The 16,647-nt window shown below is 34.5% G+C and overlaps 3 protein-coding genes across 5 annotated transcripts; 2 read left to right on the plus strand and 1 right to left on the minus strand.

The window, feature by feature from the left end:
- The first annotated feature begins 3,602 nt into the window (after positions 1 to 3,602).
- LOC112502094 (delta(7)-sterol-C5(6)-desaturase-like) lies at positions 3,603 to 6,502 on the plus strand. 2 transcript variants are annotated; one of them, XM_025105921.1, is made up of 3 exons: positions 3,603 to 4,057; positions 4,924 to 5,229; positions 5,974 to 6,502. In XM_025105921.1, the coding sequence occupies exons 1-3, from the start codon at positions 3,838 to 3,840 to the stop codon at positions 6,264 to 6,266; spliced, it is 819 nt and encodes a 272-aa protein (XP_024961689.1). In that variant the 5' UTR covers positions 3,603 to 3,837; the 3' UTR covers positions 6,267 to 6,502. The 2 variants fall into 2 exon arrangements, with proteins under 2 accessions (XP_024961689.1, XP_024961696.1); XM_025105928.1 differs by lacking the exon at positions 3,603 to 4,057 and adding an exon at positions 4,416 to 4,620.
- A 1,130-nt stretch (positions 6,503 to 7,632) lies between these two features.
- LOC112517171 (chloroplastic group IIA intron splicing facilitator CRS1, chloroplastic) lies at positions 7,633 to 11,861 on the plus strand. Its single transcript, XM_025124560.1, has 8 exons — positions 7,633 to 8,472; positions 8,831 to 9,293; positions 9,507 to 9,637; positions 9,976 to 10,326; positions 10,407 to 10,563; positions 10,680 to 10,969; positions 11,082 to 11,141; positions 11,399 to 11,861. The coding sequence occupies exons 1-8, from the start codon at positions 7,633 to 7,635 to the stop codon at positions 11,441 to 11,443; spliced, it is 2,337 nt and encodes a 778-aa protein (XP_024980328.1). The 3' UTR covers positions 11,444 to 11,861.
- Positions 11,788 to 14,880, minus strand: LOC112502081 (alpha/beta hydrolase domain-containing protein 17C-like). Of its 2 annotated transcripts, none has more exons than XM_025105907.1 (5): positions 14,382 to 14,880; positions 13,765 to 13,801; positions 12,740 to 12,976; positions 12,502 to 12,549; positions 11,788 to 12,308 (listed from the first exon to the last, which is right to left on the minus strand). In XM_025105907.1, exons 1-5 carry the CDS (start codon positions 14,684 to 14,686, stop codon positions 11,970 to 11,972), a joined length of 966 nt encoding a protein of 321 aa, XP_024961675.1. In that variant the 5' UTR covers positions 14,687 to 14,880; the 3' UTR covers positions 11,788 to 11,969. The 2 variants fall into 2 exon arrangements, with proteins under 2 accessions (XP_024961675.1, XP_024961679.1); XM_025105911.1 differs by having other exon boundaries at positions 12,224 to 12,298.
- Positions 14,881 to 16,647: the final 1,767 nt, after the last annotated feature.

The following is a 16,647-nucleotide window of genomic DNA, read 5'->3' on the forward strand; positions in this document are numbered from 1 at the left end:
CTCGTTGAAAGGACTTTCACAGGTCCACCATGTTTAAATCGAAAAAAAGATTGTTACTTTTTGTAAATTTTCAATCGAATGATTCTTGTTTTCCCATCTTTCATCTCATTTTGAAAAAAAAGGATTTATGGGATTTTCTTTGTTGACTAATTGTTGTAATGTTTTTCACGTTTTAAATTAATTTTCTAGGTTTTACGTTTTATTTCCTACAATCAGTGTCGGGAAATATATGGTTGTTTCAATCTTTTTTAAGCCTCTGTTATACATGTATTAACACTATAGATTAACTGAATAATTAATAAGTGAAATAAAACATAACGTTTTCACATATTATGTTAAAAAGTCTTACAAATAAAAATAAGTATGTAGCGAAATGACGAAATATCAAATTAAAAGTACATGACTGAATTTGAGCTCCTGGTAAATTTTCCATAGCGGAACACCGCAAAGAACGACCCTGATGAAATATCATTTCCATTGGGGCCCATTCAAGGGAGAACTGATTAGTTTGTGGTAACTGTGAGATTCAATCTCAACCACAAATCAACGGATAAATTAGGAAACTAATAATTATGATAGTTTGAGTTAAAATTATAATTAGAGGGCATTTTAGGTATTTAAAAAACTCCTCTCTCCTCTCTCATCTCTCCGACCTCCAATCTCCGGCCTCCGGTGAACATTAATCCGGCAGATACCAAGTAATCACAAAGATACACAATATGATACCCATTGTGATATATTGTGATACCAACTATGATACCAACTCAAACCTTAAAAACAAAGATACACATGTGATACCCATTGTAATACACAATGTGATGCCCATTGTGATATACTGTGATACCGATTTCACTGGAGGCCGGAGATTGGAGGTCGAAGAGATGAGAGAGGAGAGAGGAGTTTTTTAAAAATACCTAATATGCACTCTCATTATAATTTTAACTCAAACTACCATAATTATTAATTTCTCAATTTATCCGTTGATTTGTGGTTGAGATTGGATCTCACAGTTACCACAAACTATTCAATTCTCATTTGATTAGGCCCCTATATATATATATATATATATAGAGAGAGAGAGAGAGAGAGAGAGAGAGAGAGTTTGTTTCAAATACAACCCGTCACATTTATACAACCAATGCAACCCCAATAAATTGAGATGTTTATGAAAATGATGAGAGTTCATTTATCATGATTTGAATATTTATGTAAGATGAATACGGTTCATTAATTATGATCAATACTTTATATTAGAAAACAATCAAAATTTCTATGAAATCATATATTAATCAAATGAAATGGACGGTTGAGATTAAGTTGTATTGGTTGCATAAATGTCAATGATTATATAAGAACCAATATATATATATATATATATATGTGTATATGTATATTTGTGATTGTTTTATTTCTAAGAAATCAATGAGATTTCTTTGAAGTCAATCCAACTTTTGTAGTTTAATTTTTTCAACATAAAGATGGAGGTGAGGGAAGGAATGTCTTTGTCTATAAACAAGAAAAGAGACAATAGGCTTTATCTTCAAATTATGTCTAATCTCTTGATGGTTGATATTTTATCAGAATAAATAGACATTGTATATTTTGGTTAAAATAAAATACAGTTTTATATTTAGATGTAATTTTCGTAATTATAATAAATAAATAGGTGAAATAGGTTAATGATATAGGTAGAAAATCGGTGTTATAGTTACCAAAGATTTATTGATAACTATTTCAGGTTTTTTTTTTATGTCAATTCAATATTATGATATTCACGTAAGTAAAAAGGACAATTAATGGATGTTTGACAGTTATTGAATAGTTTGGTTTAAAATGATTATGGTTAGAAACTCAGAATGATTAAAAGATTCTTATATTATAGTGCAAAATGAAATATAATTACGTGATAATTGTTCAGAATAAAATTAAGGCGTTGAATGGTCAAGGGAGGTCCAAGATACAAAATCATTCAGAGGATTTTAGAATCATTAAGAAACAAATTTTTTTTTATCAAACAAGATTCACCTCTTAGTGAATTAGAGATTGTCTCTTAATGGAGCTATTCAGAGGGTTTTACACATATTTAGACATTTACAATTTATAAAAACAAATAGTTTTATTAGTTTTGACTTTAAACTTCAATATCATTTTTAATCAATAAGATATAAAATAAGACCTCACTTCAACATCTCTAAGTCAATCATTTGTTTTTTTTCCCTCTAAAAAAGCTCTTATTTTTTTTTTATGTCTAATTCATTAAGAGGTAAGTGAGGCTATTCAAACTGTATATTTTTTCCAATTTTTCAGAGGCACTTATGTCATATTGTCCTCTTATCTGGTAAGAGGTAACAACCTCTTATTTGCCTCTTATTCTTCTCCAAACCCTCAACAACAACGTTTCTCAATCAATTAACATTGATCGATCATTTCTCTCAGTCGATCATTACTAAATTGATCCTAACATCTCTCAATTGATATATTTTAATAAGATCTAAATGTATTAAATGATGTTAATGACATATTTTTGTTTAAATAAATGCTAATTATATATTTTAGGTATAAATTTCATAATGATGATGAATAAATATGTGAATTTGTATAAATTTATCTATAAATTAAACACTCTCATTTTTAAACTGGTAAAATAGACAAGTTAAACAAATTCAGACATTTATTAGTTTATAAAAACAAACAATCCTAATGATTCAGAATTTAGACTTTAACACTACCTCTTATCAACCAAAAGTAAAATAAAACTTCAAATTTTAACACATTTTAAAAATAAACGTTACATGTTAATTTAAAAAAGGGTCAGTAACAACCAGGGCCCCAAGATGTAAAAAAAGCAAAACATAAGGCTTTTTTTACAACTAGCTTATCCTAAAAATGCACAAATGCTAATTGGTAAACCACAAGCACCATTCGTATTCCTTAGTAATATAAATTTTCAAGTGTAATGCTATTTGCATTTTTTTAATGTCAAAATCAGGTCAAGTCATGTATTGATAATGTAAAAACTAAAAAGTGTATTTTAATAAGAAGAAAAATAGCATGTAAGGATGCATTTAACAATGTATAGAAGTACAATTAATCTCCTCTATTTTTAATCTTTTTACATCATCGCTCCAAAAACTTTTCAGTCTTAATTTTTTTATTTTCAAAAGCTTCTGTAACAGTTACCTACATGAGAATTCATTTATTTTATAATATAAAAATAATGACTAAAATCACAAATAACATTATTACATTAATAAATAATATTGAATTTATGTCGTATCTTCAATATAATCTCCATTTCGGAGATTTTTGATATTTTTATTCCAATAAAAATTTTAAAATATTTTTTTTATAACAGAGAAAATAGGTGAGAGAGAGAGAGAGAGAAATTATGAAATTAAATGTAAAAAAAAATATTTTATAAAACTATTAAATATTATAATAAAAACTAATCAAGATAAATATAATTTTGACTTTGAATATAAAGATACCCAATTTACAATTATTTCTTGCAGGGGGGTTGTTGACTGAAAAGCAAACACATAACACTGAATTACAGGGTGTTTTGTGTTTTAGTATAGATTTTGAGGGGAAAGTCGTTGGACCCTTCTTTTTGCTTCTTTAGGGTTGCACCTCATGCTTAATCACTTGTACTTATTGTCTCTTCTCTATGCTTGACGCAGCAGATTCGCATCTCATTTGCATCGCCATTTTCTCTTGCAGACACACCACCCACCTTCCCTCCGGCGTCCTTTCACCTCCTAAGTTGTCTTTTTTACTCTTGTCAAGAACCCATCGGAATCTGATTAACCATCACCCTTCATTACTCTCTGTTTACTGATGGAGGAGGACTACTTGGGACTTTTCGTGAAGGAGACCTCCTTCTACAATCAGATCGTGCTCGGAAGTTTACTGCCGGAAAAATTATGGACTCCGCTCCCACATTTCGTCCAGGGCTGGCTGCGTAACTACATTGCCGCCACCCTTCTTTACTTCATTTCTGGCGTTCTTTGGTGCTTCTACATCTATCACCTTAAGCGTAATGTTTATCTTCCCAAAGGTTAGATTTTTTTTTTGTTGATAATTTGAGAACTCGCTGATGAAAATTTCCGTTTTCTTTTTGGTTTTAATTTGATAACTCTAAGCTTCATTCGGTTTTACACTTTGGGGATTTTTCTGTGCTTGAAGCGAGTCGGCATTTTTGTGATTTTATGGTCAAGCACTAGTTGTATGCACACCATGTGTTTGATAAGAAGATTGGTTGATTTTTTCTTTTGACTTAGGATTTGGACCACACATCCAGATTCATAGGTATCAATTTTCTTTTATGGGTTTTGTTTGAAGCAAATCTTTAGCATATGATAGTGATTGATGATTTAGCATTCTAGATTTTCTTGATCTTGATCCCCATTTTGAACATTCAAGATATGTCTTAGGATTTGGTTTGGCTATACTGTTAATTCAGGGGAGAGAGAATTCCATTTCTAAGATAGGACTGCTGACGAAAGTAGATTTACTATAGCTGAAAGATGATGCACATCATCCCTGAAATCATGGAGCCCACTACTGGTTTTAGAGATTCAAGCTTGAGTCTTTTCTGATTCAAATTTATGACATAGATTTGTAGAGCTTTTACTTCAAAATTTTGTTTGATTTCCTTATGCTTTTTCTATTATCAAATGTGGGGATCAAATTTTCTTCACAATGAAAAAGTTGTCGATTTTGAAGTTAAAAATAACTCATTTGACACTCAAAAGTCCAATTTTAATTATTTTGGAATCAGATAATAGTTATGTTCTATGCCCTGTAATCTCTTAGTAAATTGACAAGAGTTGCATCACTGAATATGGAGAAGATTTGTGTCATGTTGATTTTATAGAAAATAAAATCTAGTATTCTTCCATTGAAATCTTTATTGGCTTGCAGATGCTATCCCTTCCAGAAAAGCAATGTTTTTGCAAATATATGTTGCAATGAAGGCCATGCCATGGTACTGTGTTCTTCCTACGATCTCCGAGTACATGGTTGAAAATGGATGGACAAGATGTTTTTCACGGATAAGTGACATCGGATGGGCTTCATACATTTGGTATCTGGGTCTTTATTTCGTAATTGTCGAATTTGGCATCTACTGGATGCACAGAGAGTTGCATGATATTAAGCCTCTGTACAAATATCTCCATGCAACTCATCATATCTACAATAAGCAAAATACGCTCTCCCCATTTGCTGGTGAGTACCTTGTTTACGTTCTCTGGGTTCCTGCTTAAATAAAAATAAAAACAAAAACCTTAGGGTTCTTGCCATTTAGGCCTGTTAAACAAGAAAACTTTAGGTCGTTCTTGATGTAGAAATGGGAGTAAGCTAAGATTTTCATTTTCTCTTTGAAAACAAAGAGGTTGACCCTTTAAGTTCTGAACCAATAAACCAAAAAGTTAATCTTGTTACTACCCTTTCAGCTCTCGGCATAAATAAGAATGTTTTTCGGGCTCTTCAATATGCATGCTAAACGAGGAAGCTTTAGGGTTCTTGCCTTCATGGTGTAGAAATGGGAATAAGCTTAGTTTTTTTTCCCTGCTTCTGGTAAAAAAAAAAAAAGCTTTGATTTCTTGTCTACCTTTCAGCCTCCTGTGTAAATACAGAAACTTTAGGGTTCTTGTCATGTATGCCTATGGGAAAAATTTTAGTGTTCTTGATTAAGAATTGAGAAGAAGCTTCAGTTTTCGATTCTTTTTTGGCAACATAAAAAGAATTGATTTCTAGTCTACCCTTTTTGGCTCCCTGCTTAAATAAGAAAACTGTAGGGTTTTTGTCATTTCAGCCTGTTTAACAAGAAAACTTCAGGGTGACTGATGTAGTAATTGGAATAAGCATAAGCTTCTCTATCTTTTTGGTAACAAAAAAAAGTTTTGAGTTTTAAGCTTAGAAGCAGCAAATGGATGTCTGAATTCTGATTGGTGAGTTTTCCTGTATCAGGACTGGCTTTCCACCCTCTAGACGGAATACTGCAGGCAGTGCCTCATGTGATCGCTCTTTTCCTAGTGCCCACACATTTTACAACACACATCGCGCTGTTGTTCATTGAAGCTATCTGGACGGCCAACATTCATGATTGCATTCATGGGAAACTCTGGCCGGTAATGGGGGCAGGATACCACACCATTCATCACACAACATATCGTCACAACTATGGGCATTATACAGTTTGGATGGATTGGATGTTTGGTACCCTTCGTGATCCTTTGGAAGACGAGGCTAAGAATATATGATGATATTATTCTGTGTTAGGTAGCAGCTGCTTTTATCATTTAAAAACTATTTTTCTTTTTCGACCGTAAATGGCTGCTTAATGGTTAAATTAGGTTAGCTTGGTTTGATTGGGAGAGAAGAGAAGCATGGTGGTGGTGGAGGGTTCCTTCATCTCATGGTAGAATTTTTACATTCATCTTTGACAGTAAAAAGTGTGATCTGATCAATGTATGAATTTCTAATCTTTGCTTGACCAGATCCATGTGTTCATGTAGAATTATTTGGTGAAATATGTGGTGAAGAATGATGATCCCCTTGTTTCTGCTTAGATATTTGCTAAAAGAGAGGTGGTGTAGATCTTGAATGGGGCCTCATGTCATTTTCTTGGAAATTTATGCATCCTAGTCTTTTTCGTGCAATCTGACACAAATACTATTGCTGAATCATGTTAAAGATCTACATGTTACCCATTTTCCCTGTGTTTATGAGTGGCGTACACAATAATTCGTTACAGGAGTCCACAATAATTCGTGACCATTAAGTTTATCAGGGTCGATATCTTATAGTGTCTTTACCAGGATAAGGGGCGTTTATCTAAACACTTACCCGGTAAGCGTTTACCGATAAAATTCCAACACTAATGCTTACTTATCGGGTAAGATTTTATTCATCAAAACGCCTCTTATGCAACAATTTACCCCGGTAGGCGCTAACCATGGTAAGAGTCGTCGCCCTTACTTACCGAGTAAGACTCTCGATTCTTGTCTTCGCTCTTACCGGTTAAGATACATATTTACATTTTCCACACATCTCCAACAAAATACAATTGGATTTGGAGTTGCTCATCTGAAATGGGCCCTAAAAACCCAATTATGCTGATCATTTCAATCCAACGAGACGCCAAAGAAAATCCCAATTTGCAGTTTCTCTACATCTTTCTTTGCTTTATTTTCTGATTATTTGAGTTAGCATTGATTGATTTATGTTTGGTAGATGATTTCTAACCATATAACTATAAAACAAACCTTCTAACTCTGGGATGTTTACTTAAATATTTACTCGTTAAGCGTTTATCGGTAATAATCAACACTCTCACTTATCAGGGTAAGATCCGAGTCCATCAAAATGACATCATATGTATTAAGAGTCGTCATTCCTATTTACCGTCGGCAAGACTTTCGGTTCTCAACATCGTTCCTACTGAATAAAATTTTCGATCCTTACCATATTCATCCAGTAAAGTAAATAACCAGGTAAGCATTTGGTAAACAAATCGGATATATTTAAGAAAATCATACTATATACTATATTGCATACATACCTACGTGGAAGAGCTTGCCTGGTCAGCTAATCCCTGCCACGTAGACAATGACATGTTAAGATGTAATGGCACCTCCTTGCACTTGGGATAAAAATTTTCATCCAAATTCAAGCTCGAAGCACCTGTTTTCGGCTGACAGTTTTGGTACCATCACAGTGTCAGCTACCATGTTTCTCTCTCCCACCATGCTCTCAAATGCTTTGAACCTCCCCAAAAAGATTCACTCCTCAAATCCACAAATTCATCACAGTTCGTTATCTGTTCCCACCCCTGAAATCCATGACAAAAAACATGAATTTAACCCAAACCCTTCAAATTCAGCCACTAAAACAGCCCCATGGATGAAGGGTCCTCTTGTTCTTGAACCCAATCAAGTTGTGGACTTCTCAAAACCTAAGCACAGGAACAAGTCTTCTGATAACAAAGACGAAAAATCATTGACCCATAAAGTTAGCGGAGGAAGAGGCAAGCACGCAATGAAGAAAATCTTGTACAGTATAGATAATCTTGAACAAGAAAGTCAAGAATTAAGGGATACCCAGAATAATTTACAACAAATCGAGTTTGATTTGTCATTGGGGAAGTTAGATGAGGATAGTGATGGCGGAGATAAGAGATGGTTTCGCCGGAAACTGCCGTGGGAAAGGGAGGAAAGGATGGTGTTTAGAAGGATGAAGAAGGAGAAAGTGACGACTGCTGCTGAGTTGAGCCTTGATGTGAGGCTGCTTGAAAGATTGAGAGGCGAGGCTAGGAAGATGAGAAATTGGGTGAAGGTTAAGAAAGTAGGAGTAAATGAAGGTGTTGTTGAACAAATTAGGTTGATTTGGAATACTGATGAGCTTGCTATGCTCAAATTTGATATGCCTTTGTGTCGAAATATGGATAGAGCTCGCGAAATCGTGGAGGTTAGTAATGCTTCTTAATTCTTTACTCCATTCTCTTTTGTTCTTGCATATATGAGTTCTACACCATAATTGAGTTGGATAATGGAGACTGCAATCTTGATGAACAATCTTTTGTGTTGGAAATGTTGGCATTTGATTTGCATATGTCATTTTTATAGCAATCACATATGAATCAGACTCACAAATTGAGAATGATTAATAGCCCAAATTAAAGGACCTTTAAGATGTCATATTAGTTGCCAGAAAAGGATAAGATAGAAAACTCCCATTTGTCGAAATAATCGTTTATTTTCAAGATTTGGGTATACACTGATCGAGCTCCATGTCTAAAATAGCATTTGTGGTTAATGGCTAGCAGATTAAGACAGGAGGCTTTGTGGTATGGAGTAAGAAGGATACTCTTGCTATCTATAGAGGATGCAATCATAAAGAAATGCACACCAGTTTTGATGGTGGTCAAGAGCTTAATTCTTGCAAAACTAGTTATCTGGGCGGCGTTCCTTTTTTGCGTGATAAATTTGGTATGGACTCCACATATCAAATGGTTGCTGGGAATGATGGTAAAGAGGAGACGATGGTGGTTCAAGGGTCACTTTACGAAAGGGAAGCTGATAGATTATTGGATGGATTGGGACCTCGGTTTGTTGATTGGTGGATGCCAAAGCCATTGCCCATTGATGCAGACATGCTTCCAGAATTGGTTCCTGGATACAAGCCTCCATCAAGGCGTTGCCCAATGAATGCTAGATCTAAGCTAACAGACGATGAGTTAACGCACTTGAGGAGGCTTGCTTACCCTTTACCTACCCATTTTGTCCTTGGTATGGACATTTTCCCTATATTTACATTGCTTTCACTATTCTTTTTAATGATTCCTGTATATTTAATGATTCAAAGAGTGGTAGTCACTGATTTTGAATTTTGGCACTTTGGATATGGGAATTGTATGCTTCGTTCTATGGCTTCTAAGTCTTATTTTGATGCATCAAGATTGCATTCAAGATCGTTCCGTTATTTCTTTTGTCCTTGTACAGGGAGAAACCGAAACCTCCAAGGCTTGGCTGCAGCCATCTTAAAACTGTGGGAGAAATGTCACATTGCAAAGATCGCTGTGAAATGGGGCATTCCCAACACAAGAAATGAGCAGATGGCTTCGGAGCTGAAAGTAAGTTTAGTTACCAACTCGAGACATTAGAATCTCTCTTTTTGAACCTAAAGAAACGAAATCTTTTCTATGCTATTTCACCAGTTTTTGGTAATGGGTAGTTGATTGTCAGATGATTCCGTATTTATAATTCCTTTCCTAGATAATATTTTTTCCGAAGTATACAATATTTATATATGGCAAAATAACATGCGCTCCACGCCTTTGGTGAAGCTTCAACCATTGACGTAGTGTGTTTGATATCTTTCCACTGTTATTATGTGTTTAATTTGTTGATCCTAAACTTTCTGATCCTAGAGAATTTTGGGAAACTTAAGATGATGTCTTTGTATATGCAGGTTCTCACTGGCGGAGTGTTATTACTACGTAATAAATTCTATATAATACTATACAGAGGCAAGGATTTCCTTCCTCCTGGTGTTGCAGACCTAGTTGCTGACAGAGAAATCGCGCTGAAAAGTTTCCAGCTTCAAGAAGAAGCAGCACGCACTCACACAATTGAAACCTTTCACTACATCGATGAACCATTATCAGATTCTAGCACCGTTGGTACATTACAAGAATTTCAGAGTATTCAGTCAAAACATCAAGGATTCAAGCCTAGAACTAGTGAAGCTGAAGTTCAAGTAGAAACCGAAAAGTTAAAATTAGAAAAAGAAATACGGAATCAAGAGCGCAAGTATTTCATTGTACGTATATTTTCAATTATTTTTGTATCATTCGGTTGAGAAAAATGAAGAGACACTAATGCAGCGAATTCCTGTTGCAGCTTAAGATGAAGATAGATAAGGTGTCGAAAGAGTTGGAGAAGTTAAACTCTTCATGGGAGCCCATTGAGCCGAATGAGGACCGAGAGATCATAACAAGTGAAGAGAGAGAGTGTTTGCGAAAGATGGGGTTGAAGATGGATAGCACATTAGTACTTGGTAAGTAGAATGGACTAATTATCATGGATATATTTGTTATATCGGCGAATGGACTGTACTACATTTGTTTCTTTTTTGTAATTAATCGTATTATTTATTTAAATGTTGGATTTTAGGACGACGGGGCGTCTTTGATGGTGTAATAGAAGGTTTGCATCAACACTGGAAGCATAGGGAAATAGTGAAAGTGATCACAATGCAAAGGGCGTTTTCGAGGATCTTGTACACTGCACAAAGTCTTGAAGCCGAAAGTGGTGGGATACTTGTTTCCATAGAGAAGCTGAAACTCGGGTATGCTATAATTATGTATCGTGGGAAGAACTATAAACGCCCTTTAAAGTTTTCAAGAAACCTCCTTAGTAAAAGAGAAGCGTTACGCAAGTCTTTGGAGATGCAAAGAATTGGGGTAAGTAAACCTCTTGTTCTTCATGGTGTGTTTTTGTTATTTTCTTATCTTATATAATCCATGCTCCATATCCATATGAATATAATGGTTTTGTTTTGTATTTCTGTTTCAGTCATTGAAGTTTTTTGCAAACATGAGGCAGCAGGCAATCTATGAACTGAAGTGCAAATTGGTGAGCCTCAGTACTTCTAGTCAGCATCTTCACTTTTCACCTAAAATATGATGAATATTTGTGGTTATTCATTATGAATAATACATGAATGGTTGGTTCTTAGGTTCTCAAAATATTTATGGTTCTCATTTGCACCTGTACCATGTATGTTATTATTCAAATATTTGAAGTACCCATGTAGAGAAAGTCTGTTGACCAATGATTAAACTGCTGTCATCGATTTCTCATGTTAAAAGAGTGGTTTCCTTGCTATTCAGGACGTTTTGAAGCACAGAGACATGAATGAAGAAATGGCGAGATAATTCTGTTGGTGGAAGTCTCCGACACAGCTGGTTCTGTGCATGCTGAGTGGTGGGCATGGCTATTCATCTCCTAGTTCTACTTCGCTTGTAGATCCAATATCGGCAGATTGATATCTGCCAGATAGCAACCCGTGTCGGCATAACTGAACAGGCAGACAGATTCATGGAGATGGAAAGCTCGAGAGTAAACAATGGAGTAGGCCAGGGTCGTCGATCTGAGCAGATAAAAACCTGCAGGTCTTCTTCCATGGTTTTCCCGAGCAGAGAGGGTAGATACTGAATGATTAAGAGAATCTGTATAATTTTTAAAATGAATAATTGGTTCAATAGACAATCTTATGATTGTTTGATAAGCATTATGTATTACTAGATTACCGTGTAAATGTATCACTTTGCATATATAGATTACAACAATTGCAAATAATACTTCTATTTATATATTTTTAAACTTATTCGTGGTTCTACTTTACATGGCATAGAATAGAAGAAATAAAGAGACAGGAAAACTAGAGTAAATACTGAAATGTCACCATGCTAAGCCCTTTTTTCTTCTGAACCCGTCGATGCTTTTTCGAGACTTGTCACATTTGTTCGACTTCTTGACTCTACCATCTAAACTACTCCTAGGAAATTCTGGCAGATCAGAAGCCCCTTTCTTCTGGTTCTCGACATCTTTAGACCCATTCTTGACGGATTTTGGTCTTCCAACAGCCAAACTGAACTTCTTCAAGTGTAGGATGAACTCCGGGTAGCGCTCAAGGTTGCAATGGCCGCCCCCGTCTAGCCATAGCGGTTCGTACTTCTCCTTGCAGAGCTCCCATAGCTGTTTTCCATGAGAGTAATCCACAACTTCATCTGCTGTTCCCTGTTCATACAGAATTTTCAGTTTTTTAGCAACAGATTATCACAAATAGACGCCTGCCCGTCTAGTTTTCGTTAACAAATGATTTGTTCAATTGAGTGATCTTTTGCCCATCTTAATCTTATTTCAGATTAAAACGATGAAGGTGGAATAAACATCCTGAATGAAGAAAGGGATCTTTATAGGGGAAACTTACATGAATGACCAGAACAGGACAGTTCACCAAACCAATCTTCTCAATGTTCTGAAAGCAAAAGAAACAAGAATGCGAGAACATGTGGAACTTCATCAGATTACACCCCAAAAAAGCCCAGAGAATGGAGGTTCCACCATATATTCAGGAGAAATGGTCCAAGTCTAGCAAACGTGGGACTCCAAACACAGAACAATTGAACAAGTATTGGAGTACTCCAGATGTAAAATTGGGTTATTACCTTATAAATATCGAACCAATAGGTTCTTTTGACACGATAGAGTACCCTCAGCCCCGAGAGGATAGGGCTATGTAGAACCACGCCTCTCAAGTCCGGTACACGTGACGCAAGATCAATGGTTGGACCACTACCAACGGATTGACCGTATAGGATTAGTTCATCATCTTTAACCCCATATATGTCCTTAAGGCATTTATATACTGCATCAATGTCCGCGTACGTATTACACTCAGATGGCTGTTAGAAGACGACCACGAAGAAACAAAATTGTTGTCATATCATGAGAAAAGCCATATTAAGTTAACCAATACACTCTTCATGAAACCATGACCAAGGCTCGGGCCATGTTTGACAACCATAAACTAGCCGACTTTTTCAGCTTACTAAAACAGGCCATAAACTAGCCTATTTTTTCAGCTTACTAAAACAGGCCATAAACTAGCTTTTTTAACCTTATCTGAAGTAGCTATTCAATAAGTTCCATGGGTTTTTTCCACTTTTTCCCAATCATGTCCTTAACATTTTTTCAATTAATTTTTCAACATGTTTTTTATGTCATTTTACATTGTTATCTCGCTTATCGGCTACTTTTGACCAAATGTAACTAGATTATCAACTAAAGGCTAGCTTATCAACCAAGTGCCAACAACAAGCTTATCAACTAGTTTGCCAAACATAGCTTTAGCCTTACCAATTATACTTTAGAAGGAAGTGCATATGAGCTGCTAGATGTCTAAAAGGTTGTTTGGTTAGTTTTCAATTAAATTCTATATGGCCAACATTGTGTGTATAGATTGAGAAAATTTTTGTTTTGGGAGTGTTTTTTCATAGATGGAGGAGCTTTAGAAAAAACTTAGCTTTTTGCATAAAGCTCTCCCTAGACTGGATCGTTAAGCCACTACCAAACAGTCATATATAGTTGACCAAATTCATTAAGCTGCCAACAAACAAATTCTAAGACTCTCGTTAACTTGATGTGCAGAGAAATAAACACCAAGTAGACAAGAAAGTAAATAGAACCTAACCTTTCCGCTTGATTGTCCATATCCCGAGTAATCATAGCTGCAAATATACAAGAAAGTACAGATGTCAAAGGTAATAAAATGCTCGTTTTAATGCGCTACGAACAACCAAGCATGCTCAAAACTACGAATATAAACTGAAGCATGCGCATAATCAAATAGAAACAGTAAAAAGAACCCATTTAATTAACATCATCAAAGAATCTAAATTCATACCAAGATAATCCATCAAACCAATTAACTGTTTGATCAAGATCAATTAAGATCACAAATATCCAACCGACACATAAACAACAAACCTATAGCTTTCCACAAAAACACATGCAACAAGATGCCAAAAAGCTATGAATATAAAAGTGAGATTGATGCTTCTAGTATTTTAGCTGCTGCATCTATTCTAATGATTTTGTCTAGTTCTAGTTATCAGAAATTTTAAAAAAACCAACACTATCACAATTAAAAAGTCCAGAATTGACTCCTGTTTTCAATCAGTTGAGCATTAAATTAAGATCAATATTCTTAAACAGCACCCACAAATATCAGATCATAAATTGTTCAAAATTATGCAGGAAAACAATTAATCAGTGGATATATGAAACAGAAGAATCATAAGTGAATACCCAACAACATTAACGCGAAGACGATGAGTCAATTCGACAAAAAGCTCCAACATCTGTCCCAAATCGGCGGCATTACCGTGAGAATAAAGAAGGGTGGCTCGAGCTTTGGGGTGTTTGATATGTACGGTAACTATTTGGTTACCTCTTTTAGTCTGAAGCTTCAACACATCAACGCCATCCCTCCTGGGAACCTCGGGAATAATGAGCCGGCCGTCACCAGAAGCATCAACGGCCACCGTGTAAGACGGGGGACTAGGTGGGAAGAAAGCGAGCTTGGCAGCGATAGATGATGTTACTCCTCCCATCTGTAAATAGGCGAGTTCGATTCATAAATTAAAGCTGGAAGTTTGTTGAAATCGTGTGTTGGTTTGCAATCTTGAATTGGTGGAAGGAAAAGAGTGGTGGGTGCGATGTGTGAGTGATGTTTGTATTGGTGGTGGGGAGTGGCGGCGCGTGTGAATGAGGATCCGTCTCAGGTGATGGTTGGAGAGAGATAGAGAGAGAAATGACAGCGGCTTTTATGGAGACGAGGACGAGGTGGCAGTTACAGTACTTATCGTCATTATTTTTTATTTGATTTTTGTTTTTAAATATTAATAATCATCAATTTTTTATTCAATCTTCTACCATGAAAACATTGAATACTTTATAATCTATAAATTGAATTAAATCGCGTTAATTTAAATATCATATGTGAACACAAACATCTAAAATTTTCATTTCTTGTTTAAAATGAAACGATGCATCATATGTTATTTTATATAGAAGTTTAAATTTATAGCTGAAATTTAAGTATGATTAACATATATTTGTTTCACATGTACTTATTTGACAACGTAAAACTTTCTCTAAAAGTTTGTATTCACAAAAATATATACAAGAACATATAAAACAAACATATTGTGAACAACTATATATTAATCAATATCTTAAGGTTCCGTTTGGTTTACAGAATTGAAATGGATTTAAGAGGATTTGGATTTCAAATCCATTCTAATTTCATATTTGGTTTCTTAGATTGTCATGATTTGAAATCCTACAAATATAGGATTTTGAAATCCTTGGGGAGTATTCGGGATTTTGCAGGATTATATGAAATAAGATTTTAAATAATGTCAAAAACATTTGTTTTGTAATAATCGATTAATAAAAATATAATTAAATTATTTTTAATCTTTTTATAAATTATCTATAAATAATGGAATCCAGATCCATTTCAAATCCTACAAACCAAACACACCAATGATTTCAAATTTATTCCAATCCAAATCCAAATCCCTAAAAAACAAGCTTACAAACTAGACGGACCATAAGTTCTAACATTAGATGGAGAAAATATGCAAAACAATACCTTAGAGTATAAGTTTTCACGGTTATCACAATATTTTGAGATTTCATTTGATCATCTTTATTTACAAGGATAAGATTCAGCGAGAATCTTAAAAAAGAATCGAATAACACATTCAAACCATTGGTTATGATGATCCGATATTTTGTGATATATAGTACCTCTCAAACAAAGACCGTAATTTCTTTAGAAATTAAGAAGAAAAAATTTAATATAATTTTTTATATTAAAATTTTGAAATTTTTATGTTAATACATAAAAATAAAACAACTTTTATGATCATGTATATATTTGCATTAGAGGTGATCATTTGTGGGTCTGACTGGAGTTGAGTCGAACCTAACTTTATTTTTTTTTGTCCAACGGATCTAATATTGTAAATCTAAGTCTTTTTTTCCAGGCTTGACAACTTGCCATTGTCTGCCCTATAAATACGTCAGGTTTGCCCATGGGCTGACATACCTAAAAAGTGTAACTCTTATAAATCTATAAACTTGATCATTGGCAATTAATTAACAAATGTGAAACCAAAAAAGTAAAGAACAAACACCGTTACAATTAAAATTTTAATCAACGAAAGTGACACATGGATCTCAACAAATGGAGAAAAAAATGAAAAACAAAATTCAGACTTTCATAAAATCAATAGTGCATTCCTATTTTTTTATGTATAACATTAATATTCACATTATGAGGTAAACAAACAACCCCTTAGTCTTTTGGGTTATCAAGAATAACCAAAGAGTATCATTCTATAACCTTAATAATTTAATTTTAAAACATACTAACATAATTTTAGTTAATGGTAAAAAAAATATTAAATATCTATACTATATTATAAAGCATTTGGCTAAAACTCTTAAAACTCTTAAACTCTTAAAAACTCTTAAACCTGTTCATCCCTATCCGATTTCATCC

Source organism: Cynara cardunculus (assembly GCF_001531365.2).
Source record: "Cynara cardunculus var. scolymus isolate 2C chromosome LG 1, CcrdV1, whole genome shotgun sequence".
NCBI classification, from domain to species: Eukaryota; Viridiplantae; Streptophyta; class Magnoliopsida; order Asterales; family Asteraceae; genus Cynara; species Cynara cardunculus.